Raw genomic sequence first — 19,169 nt, 5'->3', positions numbered from 1 at the left:
GAGCCACCGTGCTCGGCAGAGATTGCAATTTTTTCTTTTTTTCTTTTTTTTTTTGAGACGGAATTTCGCTCTCGTTGCCCAGGCTGGAGTGCAATGGCATGATCTCGGCCCACTGCAACCTCCGCCTCCCAGGTTCAAGCAGTTCTTCTGCCTCAGCCTCATTACTCATTCATTCAGTCATCATCATGAGACACCTGCTAGGTCCTCCAACAAACATCATGAGACACCTGCTAGGTCCTCCAACAAACATCATGAGACACCTGCTAGATCCTCCAACAAACATCATAGGATACCTGCTAGGTCCTCCAACAAACATCATGAGACACCTGCTAGGTCCTCCAACAAACATCATGGGACACCTGCTAGGTCCTCCAACAAACATCATGGGACACCTGCTAGGTCCTCCAACAAACATCATGGGACACCTGCTAGGTCCTCCAACAAACATCATGAGACACCTGCTAGATCCTCCAACAAACATCATAGGATACCTGCTAGGTCCTCCAACAAACATCATGGGACACCTGCTAGGTCCTCCAACAAACATCATGGGACACCTGCTAGGTCCTCCAACAAACATCATGAGACACCTGCTAGATCCTCCAACAAACATCATAGGATACCTGCTAGGTCCTCCAACAAACATCATGGGACACCTGCTAGGTCCTCCAACAAACATCATGGGACACCTGCTAGGTCCTCCAACAAACATCATGGGACACCTGCTAGGTCCTCCAACAAACATCATAGGATACCTGCTAGGTCCTCCAACAAACATCATGGGACACCTGCTATGTGCCCAGCTCTGTACTGGGAGCTGGGGATAGAAACAGTTAAAACGCAGTCCCTGCTGTCGGGGAGCTCACGGTCTACCGGGGAGACAGACAAGTCCACGTGGTTACAACAAGCTCAAGCTGTGCTGCCACAGCTCCCAGCAGAGGCACCAAGCAGCACACAAGCCAGCCTCGCCAGCGTGGAACACCTGACCGAGGGATTTCAGGTCACTTCTTTTCTAAATAACTGCTTTTTTTAAAGAAGACAGAGAGAGATAGAGTTTTCGTGGTTTGTTTGTTTGAGACAGGGTCTTACTCTGTCACCCAGGCTGGAGTGCAGTGGCGCAATCACGGCTCACTGCAGCCTTAACTTCCTGGGCTCAGGTGATCCTCCCACCTCAGCCTCCTGAGTAGCTGAAACTACAGGTTTGTGCCACCACACCTGGCTAATTTTTTTTTTTTTTTTTTTTTTTTTTTTTGTAGACACGGGGTTTCACCATGTTGCGCAGGCTGGTCTCAAACTCCCAGGCTTAAGCAATCGTCCCACCTTGGCCTCCCAAGCCGCTAGGATTACAGGTGTGAACTACTGCACCCTACAAGATTGGGATTTTTTTTTTTTTTTTTTGAGACGGAGTCTCGCTCTGTCGTCCAGGCTGGAGTGCAGTGGCGCCATCTCGGTTCACTGCAAGCTCCGCCTGCTGGGTTCACGCCATTCTCCTGCCTCAGCCTCCCAAGTAGCTGGGACTACAGGCGCCCACCACCACACCCGGCTAATTTTTTTTGTATTTTTTTAGTTGAGACGTGGTTTCACCGTGTTAGCCAGGATGGTCTCGATCTCCTGCCCTCATGATCCGCCCACCTCGGCCTCCCAAAGTGCTGAGATTACAGGTGTGAGCCACCGCGCCCGGCCAAAATTGAGATTTTTTAAAAGCCACATTCTCTGAAAACAATCCAAATGTCCGTTAACTGATAAACAAATGTGGTATAACAATAGGTTAGAATATGACTTGGCCATGAAAAGAAACAAGGCTCTGACCCAGGCCACAGCACGGATGAACCTTGAGAACGCCACGCTCAGCTGACAGAAGTGAGACACAAAAGGCCACACAGTGTGTGATTCCATTTCTATGAAATGTCCAGGATAGGCCCATCCAGAGAGACAGAAGGTGGATCCATGGTTGCCTGAGGCTTGGCGGGAGAAGAGAACTGGGGGGATACCTAGCAGGTAGAGGATTCCTTTGTGGAGTGTTGAAAATATCCTGGGCCAGGCGCAGTGGCTCAGGCCTGTAATCCCAGCTCTTTGGGAGGCCAAGGCAGGTGGATCATAAGGTCAGGAGATGGAGACCATCCTGGCTAACACGGTGAAACCCCGTCTCTACTAAAAAATACAAAAAATTAGCCAGGCGTGATGGTGGGCGCCTGTAGTCCCAGCTACTTGGGAGGCTGAGGCAGGAGAATGGTGTGAACCCGGGAGGTGGAGCTTGCAGTGAACCGAGTTCGCACCGCTGCACTCCAGCCTGGGCAACAGAGCGAAGACTCTGTCTCAAAAAAAAGAAAATATCCTGGAATTAGCAGGAATGGTACACTGAGAATGTACTAGAAGCTACTGCATGGTATACTCTTAAATGATTAAAATGGTAAAGTTATCTCGATGGAAAAAAAAAAATAGTAAAACAGGCCGGGCGTGGTGGCTCACGCCTGTAATCCCAGCACTTTGGGAGGCCGAGGCAGGTGGATCACCTGAGGTCAGGAGTTCGAGACCAGCCTAGCCAAGATGGCCAAACCCTGTCTCTACTAAAAATACAGAAATTAGCCAGGCCTGGTGGCAGGCGCCTGTAGTCCCAGCTACTCAGGACGCTGAGGCACAAGAATCACTTGAACCTGAGGCAGAGATTGTAGTGAGCTGAAATCACATCACTGCACTCCAGCCTGGGTAACAGAGACTCTGTCTCAAAAAAAAAGGGCTGGGCGCAGTGGCTCACGCCTGTAATCCCAACACTTTGGGAGGCCAAGGCAGGCAGATCACGAGGTCAGGAGATCGAGACCATCCTGGCTAACACAGTGAAACTCCATCTCTACTAAAAATACAAAAAATTAGCTGGGCGTGGTTGTGGGCGCCTGTAGTCCCAGCTACTCTGAGGACTGAGGCAGGAGAATGGCGTGAACCTGGGAGGTGGAGCTTGCAGTGAGCCAAGATCGCGCCACTGCACTCCAGCCTAGGCGACAGAGCGAGTCTCCATCTCAAAAAAAAAAAAAATCATGAAACAAAAAGCCCCGTTCTCCTGGTGTGATGACCAAGATGGCATGTGACAGGCTGGAGTGGGGCACGCATGGTGTCCAGGAGAGAGCAAGGTGGAGGAGATAAGGGTGTGGGAACGCGTGAGAGGCATGTCACGGGGCTCGCGGGCGATGAGGCCAGGAAGGACAGGCAGAGTGAGGCCCACGTTTGTGACCGAGTGTTGTGGCCGGGCAAGAGGGAGCAGGGAGTACACGGTGCAAGGCTGGGCGGATGCTGCAGGCGAGGCCAGCGTTCTGAGTAGAAATGCCCGGACAGAATGGAAGCATGGGCTGAGAAATGTGGGCATCAGCGCTGGTCAGGAGAGGGGGCCAGGAGGAGGGAAGCACGGGAGGGAACCTCGGCCCTTCCTCAGTTTCCCGGCTCCCTCCAGGCTTACCCTGTTCCTCTCCCGCCGGGAGGAGAGGCTGGGAGCCCACAGCAGGCGCACACCAGCCTCCGCGCGCACAGATGCAGGCTAGCGGCCCCCAATCAGCACACAAGGAAAACGAGAACCGGGTGTGCTGACGCCCTCGCTGCTCGGCCCGAGCACGTTTTGTCTCCCTTGCGTCTTCGTGGCCCAAGCGACAGGGCCCTGTCTGTGTAATTTTTGACAAGATTAAAAAGGGTAATACTAAGTAGGTCAGGCCCCAAACGAAGAACGCTTGAGAGTAATACCGCTCTCGCGGCCAATCTCGATCCACCTCTCCACAGAGCCTTTGGGGAAGGGCTAGCGCCCCTGGGGTTTCTCCTTGGAGCATCCCTGGTAAGGAGACAAGGGCTGGGGGTGGGGAGTAGCAGCTCAGAGAATGAGGAGCCCCAGGCTCCTTCCTGGTCGCTGCCTCCACCCAGCCCTGCCCCTGACCCAGCCCTGATGCCCCAGGATCTTCCACAGGAGGAGCTGGTGAGTGCCACGAACCTAGGAGCCACCGTCAGTTACAGGACTTATCAATGCCTCATGTAACCGGTGGGCATGACCAGCCTGATTCTGCAGACGAAGAAAAAAGGCAGAGAGAGGTCAAGTAACAGCTCAGAATCACACAGTGAGTAACTGCAGACCTGAGATGAAAGCACGAGCAGGCCTTGGTGTCAAAGCCTGGGTCGCAGCCACTCCTCATTAAAAATCTTTCCTTTAGTAGGGCCCATGGTTTACTCCTATAATCCCGGCAAATTGGGAGGCCAAGGAAGGAGGATCACTTGAGCCCAGGAATTCAAGACCAGCCTAGGCAACAAAGTGTTGCCTGTCTCTATGAAAAAAATAATGGCCGGGCACGGTGGCTCACGCCTATAATCCCAGCACCTGGGGAGGCCAACGGGGCGGATCATAAGGTCAGGAGTTTGAGACCAGCCTGGCCAATATGGTGAAACCCCATCTCTACTAACAATACAAAAATTAGCTGGGTGCGGTGATGCGTGCCTGTAGTCCCAGCTACTTGGGAGGCTGAGACAGGAGAATCACTTCAACTCGGGAGGTGGAGCTTGCAGTGAGCCGAGATGATGCCACTGCACTCCAGCCTGGGCGACAGAGCAAGACTCCATCTCAAAAAAAAAAAAAAAGAAAGAAATAACAAGGCCAGGGCGCGGTGAGCCACACCTGTAATTCCAGCACTTTGGGAGGCTGAGGCAGGTGGATCACTTGAGGTCAGGACGCTGTCTCTAGTAAAAATACAAAAATCATCCAGGCGTGGTGGTGGGCACCCGTAATCCCAGCTACTCGGGAGGCTGAGGCAGGAGAATGGCGCGAACCTGGGAGGTGGAGCTTGCAGTGAGCCAAGATCGCGCCATTGCACTCCAGCCTGGGCAACAGAGCGAGACTCCGTCTCAAAAAAAAAAAAAAAAAAAAAAGGCCAAAGCCAGCCAACTTCCAGTACCCCCAGCTGAGAGTGAGGGGAACAGCTCATTTCTGTAGCTGTCTTGGAGGATCAGGGTGGGGGGTGTGACTAAATTGGAAAAGAGAAGGTCAAATCCAGCTTTGCCTCCCTGTTCCCAAATATCCCCTCCACCATCCAGTGAGCCCTTCCTAAGTGTCGACGTGCAATTTCTCACTGGACTCTCCCACGAACCTGCTGAGAGGCCAGCACTACCAAATCCTCTGTTTTAGATGAGGAAACTGAGGGCCGGGCACGGTGGCTCATGCCTGTAATCCCAGCACTTTGGGAGGCCGAGGAAGGAGGATCGCCTGAGGTCGAGAGTTCGAGACCAGCCTGGCCAACATAGTGAAATCTCTACTAAAAAATATAAAAGTTGGCCGGGCGCAGTGGCTCACGCCTGCAATCCCAGCACTTTGGGAGGCCAAGGCGGGCGGATCACAAGGTCAGGAGATTGAGACCATCCTGGCTAACACGGTGAAGCCCTGTCTCTACTAAAAATACAAAAAATTAAGGCCAGGTGCGGTGGCTCAAGCCTGTAATCCCAGCACTTTGGGAGGCCAAGGCGGGCAGATCACGAAGTCAGGAGATCGAGACCATCCTGGCTAACACGGTGAAATCCCATCTCTACTAAAAATACAAAAAATTAGCCAGGCGTGGATGGGCGCGGTGGCTCACGCTTGTAATCCCAGCACTTTGGGAGGCCGAGGTGGGCAGATCACAAGGTCAGGAGATCGAGACCACGGTGAAACCCTGTCTCTACTAAAAATACAAAAAAAAAAAATTAGCTGGGCATGGTGGCGGGCGCCTGTAGTCCCAGCTACTCGGAGAGGCTGAGGCAGGAGAATGGCGTGAACCCAGGAGGCGGAGCTTGCAGTGAGCAGAGATTGCGCCACTGCACTCCAGCCTGGGCGACAGAGCGAGACTCCGTCTCAAAAAAAAAAAAAAAAAAAGAAAAATTAGCCAGGCGTGGTGGCGGGTGCCTATAGTCCCAGCTACTCGGGAGGCTGAGGCAAGAGAATGGCGTGAACCCAGGAGGTGGAGGTTGCAGTGAGCCGAGATCGCGCCACTGCACTCCAGCCTGGGCGACAGAGTGAGACTCCGTCTCAAAAAACAAACAAACAAACAAACAAACAAAAATTAGCCAGGTTTGGTGGTGGGTGCCTGTGATCCCAGCTACTCGGGAGGCTGAGGCAGGGCAATCACTTGAACCTGGGAGGTGGAGGTTGCAGTGAGCCAAGATCATGCCACTGCACTCCAGCCTGGGCAAGAGAGTGAGACTCAGTCTAAAAAGATAAAATAAAATAAAAAATAAGGAAACTGAGGCTCACAGAGGGGATGTCAATGGTCAAGATTTGCAGTGAGCACAGGGCACAGCCAAGCCTGGCTCCCAGGCCCACCCGCTCATACAACACGCTCTTGGCCCCAGCTCCCACTTTTTTTTTTTTTTTTTTTGAGACAGAGTCTCACTCTATCCCCCAGGCTGGAGTACAATGGCACAATCTCAGCCCACTGCAACCTCCACCTCCCAGGTTCAAGTGATTGCCCTGCCTCAGCCTCCCGAGTAGCTGGGATCACAGGCACCCACCACCATGCCCAGCTAATTTTTGCATTTTTAGTAGAGATGGGGTTTCACCACGTTGGCCAGGATGATCCACCTGCCTTGGCCTCCAAAGTGCTGGGATTACAGGTGTGAGCCACTACGCCTCCCAACTCCCACTTCTAAGAGGTTATTCCCCGGGGCTCCCATCCTCCAGGGCCTGCCCTGGCTTGTACCAGCCAGAAGGAAAAGAATGCCAGCCTGGGAGCTGGGGGGCCAGGGAGTCGGGGGATCTGGGAGTCAGGGGGCCTGCGAGCTGGGGGCCGTGGTTTCTGACCCCAGCTCAGCTCTGTTGCTCACAAGCTTGAGAACCCTGGACAGGTCTCTCCACCTCTTCATCTACCAAGCAACAAGGATGTATTAGGTGGGATCCTTCTAGGTCAAATGTCTCGAGACATTTTGGTCATCAAGATTACCGGTGGGCACTCCTGGCATGGAGTGAGCAGGGCCCAGGGATGCTGCTCAACACCCTGCAATGCCCAGGACAGACCCTATGCCAGAGAATGACCTGGCCCCAACTGTCACTGCTATACTCTGTTATAAGGTACTGATGCTGAGAAACCGTGGCCTAGGTCTACAAGGCCTCAGACACCAGCTGGGTCCCTCTGGGCATCTAAGCAAACTTTTTTTTTTTTTAATTATTATTATACTTTAGGTTTTCGGGTACATATGCACAATGTGCAGGTTTGTTACATATGTATCCATGTGCCATGTTGGTTTGCTGCACCCATGCAAACTTTTTTTTTTTTTAGACACAGTCTCATTCTGTCGCCCAGGCTGCAGTGCAGTGGCACAATCTCAGCTCACTGCAACTTCCGCCTCCCGGGTTCAAGAGATTCCCCGGCCTCAGCCTCTAGAGTAGCTGGGATTACAGGTGCCCACCACCACATCTGGGTAATGTTTATATTTTTGTAGAGGCGGGGTTTCACTGTGTTGGCCAGGCTGGTCTGACCTCCTGACCTCAGGTGACCCACCCTCCTTGGCCTCCCAAACTGCTGGGATTACAGGTGTAAGCCTGGCTAATTTTTGTAGTTTGGGTAGAGGCAGGGTTTCTTTTTTTTTTTTTTTTAGATGGAATCTCGCTGTGTCGCCCAGGCTGGAGTGCAGTGGCAGCAGCTCAGCTCACTGCAAGCTCCGCCTCCCGGGTTCATGCCGTTCTCCTGCTTCAGCCTCCAGAGTAGCTGGGACTACAGGTGCCTCGCCCAGCTAACATTTTGTATTTTTTTTAGTAGAGACAGCGTTTCACCATGTTAGCCAGGATGGTCTCGATCACCTGACCTCGTGATCCGCCCGCCTCGGCCTCCCAAAGTGCTGGGATTACAGGCGTGAGCCACCGCGCCTGGCCTAATTTTTGTATTTTTGTAGAGACGGGGTTTCATTTTGTTGGCCACTCTGGTCTTGACATCCTGACCTCAGGTGACCCCTCCTCAGTCTCCCAAAGTGCTGGGATTTCAGGCGTGAGCCCGGCTAATTTTTGTAGTTTTAGTAGAATGGGGTTTCGCCATGTTGAACAGGCTGGTCTGGAACTCCTGACCTGAAGTGATCTGCCCCCCTTGGCCTCCCACAGTGCTGAGGTTACAGGCGTGAGCCACCATGCCTGGACCATCTGAGCAACCCCTTGAGTCTCATTCTGCTCATCTACTCAATGGAAAAAATACTTCCCGCTGTTGGGCGTGGTAGCTCACGCCTGTAATCCCAGCACTTTGGGAGGCCGAGGCAGGCAGATCATAAGGTCAGGGATTCGAGACCAGCCTGGTCAATATGGTGAAACCCATCTCTACTAAAAATACAAAAAATTAATCGAGTGTGGTGGCACACACCTATAGTCCCAGCTACTCGGGAGGCTGAGGCAGAAGAAACGCTTAAACCCAGGAGGCAGAGGTTGCAGTGAGCCGAGGTCGCACAACTGCACTCCAGCCTGGGTGACAGAGTAAGACACTGTCTGGAGAAAACAAAAACAAAAACAAAACTACCCACCTGGGCCACTCTGAGGATTACTGTGAGGACCAAAAGGCGATGCAAGTGGAACCAGGCCAAGCTGCCATGTTTCACCTACTGGCTTGGCGAGGGGATGGGACCCAGGCCTTCCTGTCCACTCTTGGTGGCATTACTAGTTGTGCTAAGGCTGTTAAAAGAATGAGCCGGCCGGGCGCAGTGGCTCACGCTTGTAATCCCAGCACTTTGGGAGGCCGAGGCGGGCGGATCACGAGGTCAGGAGATTGAGACCACGGTGAAACCCTGTCTCTACTAAAAATACAAAAAAATTAGCTGGGCATGGTGGCGGGCGCCTGTAGTCCCAGCTACTCGGAGAGGCTGAGGCAGGAGAATAGCGTGAACCCGGGAGGCGGAGCTTGCAGTGAGCTGAGATTGTGCCACTGCCCTCCAGCCTGGGCGACAGAGCGAGACTCTGTCTCAAAAAAAAAAAAAAAAAAAAAAAAAAAAAAGAATGGGCCTGGGCTGGGTGTGGTGGCTCACACCTGTAATCCCAGCACTTTGGAGGCCAAGGCGGGCGGATTACCTGAGGTCAGGAGTTCAAGACCAGCCTGATCAACATGGTGAAACATTGTCTCTACTAAAAATACAAAATTAGCCAGGCATGGTAGTGGGCGCCCATAATCCCAGCTACTCAGGAGGCTGAGGCAGGAGAATCGCTTGAACTCGGGAGGCAGAGGTTGCAATGAGCCAAGACCACACCACTTCACTCCAGCCTGGGCGACAGAGCGAGACTCCGTCAAAAAAACAAAAAGCAGCATCCAGGACAAAACTTAGCCAGAAAAACTTCAGGGCTCCCATCTTACACAATTAAATCTACACCTCTAGGAAAATGGCCCAGGAATCTGCATCTTTTTTTTTTTTTTTTGAGACGGAGTCTCACTCTGTTGCCCAGGCTGGAGTGCAGTGGCACAATCTTGGCTCATTGCAACTTCTCCCTCCCGCATTGAAACAATTCTCCTGCCTCAGCCTCCCGAGTAGCTGGGATTATAGGCGCCCGCCACCACGCCCGGCTAATTTTTGTATTTTTAGTAGAGACTGGGTTTCACCATCTTGGCCAAGCTGGTCTTGAACTCCTGACTTCGTGATCCACCAGCCACAGCCTCCCAAAGTGCTGAGATTACAGGCGTGAGCCACAGTGCCCAGCCAGGAATCTGCATCTTAAATACACGTTCCATCTAAAAGCATAGATGGGCCAGAGAAGCTAAGAGCAGCAGTGGCCTCAACTAAAGCTACTTCTCATCTTGGGGGATCTGTACAGGGCTTGTTTAATTTCCTTTCTTCGAAGACAGGCCTCCATACAGTGCTTAGCAAGCTGTAGGTGTCCAATAAATATTAAATGGTGTGATGATTCACCAGGAGGTAATGAGCTCAGGACGGAACCAAAGAGAACTTGACCTGGGGCCAGAAAAAGATCTCCTGAAACAGCTACCTTGAAGGATTTCTGACCTATCCTTCCAGGCTGGGGACAGGCACAGCCTGGGGAAAGATGGCAAGTATGAAACCAGGGAAACCTCAGTCTCCTAGACACACCACAGGTGTTAAAGTAAAATACCCTCACTCAGCATGCAACATCGGTGGGCCCCGGCCCCGAGAGAAGGGGCTGCCAGATCCTCGGTGCTCAAGGGACATCTGTTGAGTGAATCCTCAATTCTGGACCATGAGCTCCCAGACGGCAAGGACTGTGCCTGACTCATCCCTGTTCCTGGTCCCCAGCGTGGCACGTGTGCATGGCAGGTGTCACCACCGAAACGTCTGCAGATCCTGGAGCAAATGCTCCCAAGCACCACCCAGCCCAGGCCGAGACAAAGGAGAGGCACAGACAGGCCGCCTAAAGATCCTGGGTTCTCAAGCAGGACCACAAACCACAAAGAGACTCCATCCTCCACTCGCAAAAGCCAAAGGCTGGCCCCTCCTGCCTTGCTCTGCACAGACCACCTCGGATGTCCTTTTCTTCCCTAACAGCCAAGCTTTCCCTAGCTTGTGGTCAGTTCCCTGGGCCTCCCCGCCAACTTCATGCCCGCCCCTGCTAAGCCTGGGCTACTACCCCCCCGGCCCCCAGCCTCTCACAGAAACCTCAAAAGCAGTGTGGTTAAAGCAGAGGAAAGAACCCCAGCCCAGTTCCCCCACTCCCCACCTCACCCCAAAATATTCAGAGTAAGGCACCTTTCTCCCATCCTTCCACGGCCTTTTAACCATTTGCCTTCCACTTTTCTAAATTCCTTCCTTTCCCTGACTATTTCCAGACACTCATTTGCCAATGAGATGTCATCTGATTCTTGGTGTTTTTTTCCGACTAAGAACGCTCACGTCTACACACTATGGCCTTTTCACTCCTCTAAAATCTGGCAGCAACAGTGAAAGGGGGGGCTGTTCTCAAAAGAAGAAAAATCTTTTCCTAAGAAAATAAAAGGTTTTATGAGAGCTATGACGACACTCTGTCAGAAATTTGGGCTGGCCAGGTGCAGTGGCTCACCCCTGTAATCTCAACACTTTGGGAGGCCGAGGCGGGTGGATCATCTGAGGTCAGGAGTTCAAGACCAGCCTGGCCAACATGGTGAAACCCTGTCTCTACCAAAAATACAAAAATTAGCTGGGTGTGGTGGTGGGCACCTGTAATCCCAGCTACTCGGGAGTCTGAGGCAGGAGAATCAGTTGGACCCGGAGGCAGAGGTTGCAGTGAGCTGAGATCACGCCATTGCACTCCAAGCCTGGGCAAAAGAGCAAGACTCGCTGGGCGCGGTGGCTCACGCTTGTAATCCCAGCACTTTGGGAGGCCGAGGCGGGTGGATCACGAGGTCAGGAGATCGAGACCACGGTGAAACCCCGTCTCTACTAAAAATACAAAAAATTAGCCGGGCGTGGTGGCGGGCACCTGTAGTCCCAGCTACTTGGAGAGGCTGAGGCAGGAGAATGGCGTGAACCCGGGAGGCGGAGCTTGCAGTGAGCCGAGATTGCACCACTGCACTCCAGCCTGGGTGACAGAGCGAGACTCCGTCTCAAAAAAAAAAAAAAAAAAAAAAAAAGAGCAAGACTGTCTCAAAAAAAAAAAAAGCTGGGCACAGTGGCTCACACCTGTAATCCCAGCACTTTGGGACGCCGAGGCGGGCGGATCACGAGGTCTGGAGATCGAGACCACCCTGGCTAACATAGTGAAACCCTGTCTCTACTAAAAATACAAAAAAATTAGCCAGGTGTGGTGGCGGGCACCTGTAGTCCCAGCTACTCGGGAGGCTGAGGCAGGAGAATGGCGGGAATCCAGGAGGCGGAGGTTTGCAGTGAGCCGAGATCACGCCGCTGCACTCCAGCCTGGACAACAAAGCGAGATTCTGTCTCAAAAAAAAAAAAAAAAAGAAAAAAAGAAAAAAAAAAAGAAACTTGGACTGATTCTACAGCAGGGGTTCTCACCAGGGCTGATCTGTCCCGTTCCCCTCCACCCAGGGGACACTGGGCAATGTCTGAGGACATCCGTCATCACCATGAATGGGGGGGGTGGCCTTGGCCCGGAGTAGGTGGAGGCCAGGGACACTGCTCAGCAACTGCAGGGCCCAGAACACCCCACCACGGGGAACGATCGAGCCCCATGTGTCCACAGTGCCCAGGGGAGAGACCCTAACTGGAGGCCCCTTCTTGCCTCAGAAGCGCCCTTCGCGCTGGCTCTCCACCCCGGGTACTCACCGGAGGGGCGCTGTAGCTGGCGTGGGGGTTGTTCTGGATCTCCCACAGCCCTTCATTGAAGCCTTTCCTCTTGTTGGGCTTCCCGTACTTGTCTTTACATTTGTCGTAGGGGAACAGGTCCTTGGGTCCCAGGAAGGCTCTAGAGAAGGGAAACGGGAGCCAGTCCCAGGTGAGTGAGGCCACCCCGGGAGGCACCAGAGGGGAAAACCAAGCCCCAGCAGGGGACACTTACGTTTCGTGTGTGCCAAAGAAAAAGATGGGGTACTTGTTGGGTGGGGGCTTCACAGCGCCATCCGCGATGTCGTCGATCTGCAATGAGAGGCCAGTGAGGGGGTGGCTTTACCCACTGACCCAGGAAATCACCAAGAAATCAGCCAAGTTACTTGGGGCAAATCACGCTAGGAGGAGGGGAGCCTTCAATCCAGGAAACAGCAGCCCCTTCCCGATAGGAAGCTGCATTCTTCTGTGTACCCTCCACTGCAAAGCTGTGCCCCACCCAGAGAGATCTGCCCCTACCCCAGGGAGAGAGCTGGCCCCAAGGCAGGTGCTCCACCTGAGGAAAGCCAGATCCAGCCCTCTGAAGCAACCAGGGGGTGGGGCCAAGCTCAGCGTCTATGGACTCCCAGGACCTTCCCTGGGGACCCCTCCCGCAAAGAGGGGCTCATGGGCGGTCCCCCAGAGGATGCAGCTGGCAGCTCCAAGGATGCAGAGGGTGGGGGGTGGGCTGCAAGAAACGGCCCTGAGCATCCAGGAAGTCCCACCCTCTCCCTGCAGGCCGATGGGCTCCGGCAGCTGTCAGTCACCTCCCCACAGGAGGCTAACAGCCCCTTCACTTCCAATCAGGTGCTTGGAAACGTTTGGGGCTAGGAGAGCAGGGTGGAGAAGCGGGGACGGGAGAGAGAAAAGCGAGTGCTCTGGGAAGAAGAGAGCTGGGAAAGGGAGGGAAGTGCCTGTAAAGTTGCATTGCTCTGGTCTCCCCCAAGAAAGTCAGCGCGAGCACAGCAGGCTGGAGTGGCTTCTCCGCTCTCAATGCATTCCTTCCCCATCCACGTCTCCAGCTTCTAGGGGGCTCCTGATCTTCCCTGCCCCACTCACCCAGCTTCCTTCTCGCTTGGGTCTCCTCGGAGCTATTTTATCAGAGTCCCTGGCCCCTGGGCTCGGCCGTGGGCCGCCAGGCCCAGCATCCCTCTCCCGCCAGAAGCATCCCAAACTCAGTCCACCCGAGGACCAGCCCGGCATGCCTCACAGGCCCGCTTCTCTCCTGCCTCACCCAAGACCCGCCCACGGTCCTCCGAGGGCCACCCATCCCAGTGGCATCGTCAGCTTCGGACCTGGGCTGGTTCTGGTCCAGAGTACCGTTTGGTCTCCCTCTCCACAGCCCCTCCCTGCTGCCCCAGCCTTCCACCCCCAATGCCAAATTCCTCAGTCCTGCCCGGCCAATTCCACCAACCTCAGCCCTGGGAGACTCAGCCCTAAGACCCGGGGATGACAATAGCCTGGGGTCCCTGCTTCCCGCTGGCCTGTCCCTCTCAGGGCCTGGAACTCACCCCCTCCACACCTGGGACTCCAAGGTGTAGAACATCCTTCAGGCCAGGACACCTGGGACTATCCAGGTCCTCGGGACCCCAGCTTCCACCAAAGGGGCATCCAAGGTCCCCTCGGCCAGCCCCCCTTCCTCAGATGCGCTCCCACTCCCTGGGCCCGGGCCTGTCTCCATTTCAAGCATTGGGGTTGGACCACCCCACACTCAAGTCCCTCCAAAACCAGCTTCTACATCCTCCTCCCCACAGGGGGCCAATCCCCAGGGTCCCCCAACAGCCCCGATGCGGACTTCATTCTAAGGTCCAGTTCCCCGAGTCCCAGTGACTCTGTGAACAGAGCCCCCAGCCCCATTCCCCCACCCCCAGCCCCTCACTCAGAGGCCCCAGCTTCCCTTAGCCTTGACCCTCAACCTTCCCCCGTGACTGCCTCCTCCAACCCTGGACCCCTAGCACACGGCCCTCGGCCCCCAACCCCTCGAAACTGGACTTCTCCAGGACCCGCAAGGGAGTGCTTCAGCCGCCATCGTATCTGACCCCAAATCTCAAGTTCCGCAGTTCTGCTCAAACTTGAACCTTGAGCCCTCAGGCCTGGGACCCCCAGGCCCTCAGGCAAGAGTCCCTCAGGTCCCAGACCCTCCCAGACACCCTGCGCATGGCTCCCTGAGGCACCCTGGACACCCCCAGACACACAAGACATGGCTCCCTCCGGGCCAGGGCACCCCCAGATCCCCAGGGTGCAGCTCCCTCAGGCACAGAAGCCCCAGGCCCCCAGGGCGAGTTTCTCAGGCCCTAGACAACCCTAGACCCCCAGGGCGCAGCTTCCTCAGGCCCAGGACCCCCAGACCATTGGCGCCGCAGCTCCTTCAGGCCCTGGACACCCCCAAACCTCCAAGACGCGGCTCCCTCGGGCCCAGGACACCCTCCAGACCCCCACGGCGCAGCTCCCTCAGGTCCAGGACCCCCATTCCCTCAGGGTGAGAATTTGTCAGGCCCCAGACCGCCAGGGCACCGCTTACTCGGGCCCGCGACTCCCAGACAGTCGGCGCGCGGCTCCTTCAGGCCCCAAACCCCCCCAAACCCCCAAGGTGCGACTCCCTCGGGCCCAGGACACCCCCAAACTCCAAGGGAGCGACTCTCTGAGCCCCAAGACCCCCATACCCCAAGGGCGAGAGTATCTCAGGCCCCAGACACCCTCAGAACCCCTAGGCGCGGCCCCCTGAGGCCCAGGACCCCAGACCCCGGGGCGCGGCTCCTGCAGGGCTTGGACACCCCCAGAAACCCAGGACGCAGCTCCCTAAGGCCCAGGACCCCCAGACCCCGGGAGGGGCTCTTGCAGGCCCAGACCGCGGGTCCTGTAGGATCCGAATACCCCCAGACCACAAGAACGCGGCTCGCTGCAGCCCAGGACCCCCAGGCCCCGAGGGCGGGGCTCCCTGAGGCCCAGGATCCCTAGACCCCGGGGCGCGGCTCCTGCAGGCCCCGGACACCCCCAGGCCCCCGGGGCGCGGCTCCGGCAGGCCCCGGACAATCCCAGACCACTAGGGCGCAGCTCCCTGCGGCCCAGGACCCTCAGACCCCCAGGGCGGGGCCGCTGCGGGCCCCGGACACCCCCAGACCCCATGAACCCCAGACCCCCGGGGTGGAGCTCCTTCAGGCCCAGGACACCCCCTGCCCTCCAGTGCGCGCCTGACTCCGGCCCGGGGCCCCCGCTGCCCCACCCCCCCCCACCGGCCCCATCTCCCGCGCGGCCTCACCCGGGCCGGCCAGTGAGGGTAGCCCTTCATCTTAGCGAACACCAAGTCCCCGGGCTTGAAGGCGTGTGGCATGCTGACGGCGGGAGGCCCAGGCCGCGGAAAGCGGCAGCAGCGGCGGTAGCGGCTGCGGCGGCGGCGGCAGCAGCGGCGGCAGCGGGAGGCGAAGCCGGGGGCGGGAGCGGGACGCCGAGGGGGCGGGGGCGGCTGTCTGGGCAGCCTGCCGACGCGCGCTTATTGGGCGTTGCGCCAACGGAAGTTCAGCCCTCCGGCCGTCACGGGCCGGCAAAGCAGTCTTTCAGGACCACGTGCAGGGGACGGAGAAGCTAGGCGACCAATGAGAACAGAGGTTGGAGCACAGCAGTTAACGGGATTGGATAACGGACAGACCCAAGGGGCGAAACCCAGAGTCTCTAATGGGAGGTTATGGGAGGTGAAAGGGAAAGGTGGGAGGAGACTAACAGAGGCGCTAAGAGAGTGAAGGGGTGGAGCTTAAGGGAAAGAGGCGGGACATAAACCTCCACAAGAGAAGGGGATATAAGTAGGGCAGAACATTGGATACCGCAGAAAAGAAGGCCAATCAGTCAACACAAGGGGCGGGTCATTGACAGCCTCTCCCGCACAAGAGGAGGGGCTTAAAGTAGAGATGCAAGCCATTAGATACCACAAGAGAAGCGCCTCAAGGTAGGGAGCAGGCATTGGCCATCACAAGAGGCGGGGCTTCAGCGGGAACGTCGGCCATTGGCTATCGAAAGAAGAGCGATACAACATAAAAGAGGGACGGGCGATTGCCAGCTTGAGGAGGCGGGGCTTAGAGGAAGGGGCAGGCTCTAGGGGAGCTCTTGGTATGAACAGCCACAAAATGCACAGAATAGTTATTTCTTCACTTAGTTAAAAACTTAACTGAATCCCTGCTATATGCCAAGGCCCCAAAACGCCCCACAGACATATTCATTCATTCAAGAAAAATGTACTGAATACCGTGGGGCCGAGTCACTTGATTGTCCTGGGCTTCACTCTCTGCACTTGGAAAATGGGGCCCGTAATGGTACCGATCTTACAAGATGTTATAGGACTGTGGGGACCCTGCTCTAGACTAAGCCCGGCAACAGGAAATACAGGAAGTATTAGAAGCTATAACTCGGCCGGGCGCGGTGGCTCACGCCTGTAACCCCAGCACTTTGAGAGGACGAAGCGGGCAGATCACGAGGTCAGGAGTTTGAGACCAGCCTGGCCAACATGGTGAAACCCCGTCTCTACTAAAAATACAAAAATTAGCCGGGCGTGGTGGCGCGCACCTATACCAGCTACTCACGAGGCCAAGGCAGGAGAATCATTTGAACCCAGGAGGCGGGAGTTGCAGTAAGCCGAGATCGCGCCACTGCACTCCAGCCTGGGCGACAGAGCAGAAACAAAAGGAAGAAGAAGTTATAATTCTACCTTCCAGGAATCAAGTATAACAGGGCCAAGAAATGTTAACTTTTTAAATTTGTTGATGTTGTTTTGTTTTATTTTTTGTAATTAGGATCCATGGTAAGAACTAAAAAGAACCAGGGTGCTTGAGGAAAAAAAGCTGAATAATGGAGACGACTTCTCTCCTGGGGGATCACAGAGGGTTACTGGATGAACAGTTTAAACAGACACTGGGAGAATGAATAGAAGTTGGACACTATAGTGAGGCGAGCCCTGGGAGGGCATGAGGAGCAGAGGGAAGAGCAAAAACTAGCGTCTGATCCTCACTGAAGGTCAGGAGTACGAGACCAGCCTGGCCAACATGGTGAAATCCCATCTCTAGAAAAAATATAAAAATTAGCCGGGCGAGGTGGGTGCCTATAATCCTAGCTACTTGGGGAGGCTGAAGCAGGATAATCACTTCAACCTGGAGGCAGAGGTTGCAGTGAGCCGAGATCGCTCCATTGCACTACAACCTGGGTGACAGAGCAAGACTCTGTTACAAAAAACAAACGAGACCGGGCGCGGTGGCTCATGCCTGTAATCCTAACACTTTGAGAGGCCAAGGTGGGTGGATCACTTAAGGTCAGGAGTTCGAGACCACCCTGGCCAACATGGTGAAACCCCATCTCTACTAAAAATACAAAAAAATTAGCCAGGCGTGGTGGCAGGCACCTGTAATTCCAGCCACCTGGGAGGCTGAGGCATGAGAATCGCTTGAATCCGGGAAGCGGAGGTTGTAGTGAGCCAAGATTCTGCCACTGCACTCCAGCCTGGGTGACAGAGTGAGACTTTGATTCAAAAAAAAAAAAAAAAGAAAAGAAAAAGCAAACAAACAAAAACAAGAACAACAACAACAACAAAAAACCGTCTGATCCTGGGATGACTGTGTGTGAGTAGGGGGAAACAGATACAGCTGGAGGGGTCCATAAAGGACCTATTGTACTACATTACAAACATAAATGAGAAGTTTGGGTTTTATTTTAACTTCTTGGGAAACTATTGGGGGGATCTGATCAGAGGATACAAAGAGAGTACTTTAGTCTCAAAAACATCCCTATGCATGTGAAATATGGATCAACAAAGACCATTTCTTTAAAACTTAAACGTAAGGCCTAGTGTGGCAGCTCACACCAGTAATCCCAGCACGACTGAGGTGGAAAATTCGCTTGAGCCCAGGAGTTCGAGACCAGCCTGAGCAACATGGTTAAACCCCATTTCCACAAAAAATATAAAAATTAGCTGGGCATGATCCGCACACTTGTACTCTGAGCTACTTGGGAGGCTGAGGCATGAGGATCGATTGAGGCCCAGGGAGGCAATGGTTGCAGTGAGCTGAGATTGCACCACTGAACTCCATCCTGGGCAACAGAGCTAGACCCTGTTTCAAAAAAATACAATAGGCCGAGCGTGGTGGCTCACGCCTGTAATCCCAGCACTTTGGAAGGCTGAGGTAGGCAGATCACAAAGTCAGGAGTTTGAGACCAGGGCGACCAACATAGTGAAACCCCATCTCTACTAAAAAACAAAAATGAACTGGGCATGATGGTGCGTGCCTGTAGTCCCAGCTACTCAGGAGACTGAGGCAGGAGAATCACTTGAACCCGGAGGGGGCGGTTGCAGTGAGCCGAGATTGCGCCACTGCACTGCAGCTTCATTAGACTTCATCTCAAAAAATAAATAAAATAAAAATTAAACATAGGCCAGGTGCCACAGCTTATGCGTGTAATCCCAGCATTTTGGGAGGCTGAGGCAGGCAGATCCCTTGAGGCCAAGAGTTTGAGACCAGGCTGGGCGCGGTGGCTCACGCTTGTAATCCCAGCACTTTGGGAGGCTGAGGCGGGTGGATCACGAGGTCAGGAGATCGAGACCACGGTGAAACCCCGTCTCTACTAAAAATACAAAAAAATTAGCCGGGCGTGGTGGCGGGCGCCTATAGTCCCAGCTACTCGGAGAGGCTAAGGCAGGAGAATGGCGTGAACCCAGGAGGCGGAGCTTGCAGTGAGCCGAGATCGCGCCACTGCACTCCAGCCTGGGCGACAGAGCGAGACTCCGTCTCAAAAAAAAAAAAAAAAAAAAAAAGAGTTTGAGACCAGCCTGGCCAGCATGGTGAAACTTTGTCTCTACTAAAAATGCCAAAAAAATTGACCAGGTGTGATGGCGCATGCCTGCAATCCCAACTACTCGGGAAGCTGAGGCAGGAGGATTGCTTGAACCTGGGAGGGAGAGGTTGCAGTGA

At 54.7% G+C, this 19,169-nt stretch overlaps 1 protein-coding gene across 5 annotated transcripts in view; it reads right to left on the bottom strand.

The window, feature by feature from the left end:
- HDGFL2 (HDGF like 2) overlaps positions 1-15,677 on the bottom strand; it is a 34,800-nt gene extending 19,123 nt beyond the window's left edge. For 3 of the 5 annotated variants that reach the window (XM_055249605.2, XM_055249606.2, XM_055249607.2), the window contains exons 1-3: positions 15,482-15,676; positions 12,419-12,495; positions 12,187-12,325 (exon numbers count right to left, since the gene is read on the bottom strand). In XM_055249605.2, coding sequence (XP_055105580.2) covers positions 12,187-12,325; positions 12,419-12,495; positions 15,482-15,553 — 288 coding nt within the window. In that variant the 5' untranslated portion in view covers positions 15,554-15,676. Of the gene's footprint in view, positions 1-12,186; positions 12,326-12,418; positions 12,496-13,281; positions 13,829-15,481 lie in introns of those variants that run through there. The other 2 variants (XM_063620747.1, XM_055249604.2) reach the window with 2 other exon arrangements.
- Positions 15,678-19,169: the final 3,492 nt, after the last annotated feature.

Source organism: Symphalangus syndactylus, chromosome 17 (genome assembly GCF_028878055.3).
Source record: "Symphalangus syndactylus isolate Jambi chromosome 17, NHGRI_mSymSyn1-v2.1_pri, whole genome shotgun sequence".
Lineage (NCBI taxonomy): Eukaryota > Metazoa > Chordata > Mammalia > Primates > Hylobatidae > Symphalangus > Symphalangus syndactylus.
This window is presented reverse-complemented; position numbering and strand designations above follow the sequence as displayed.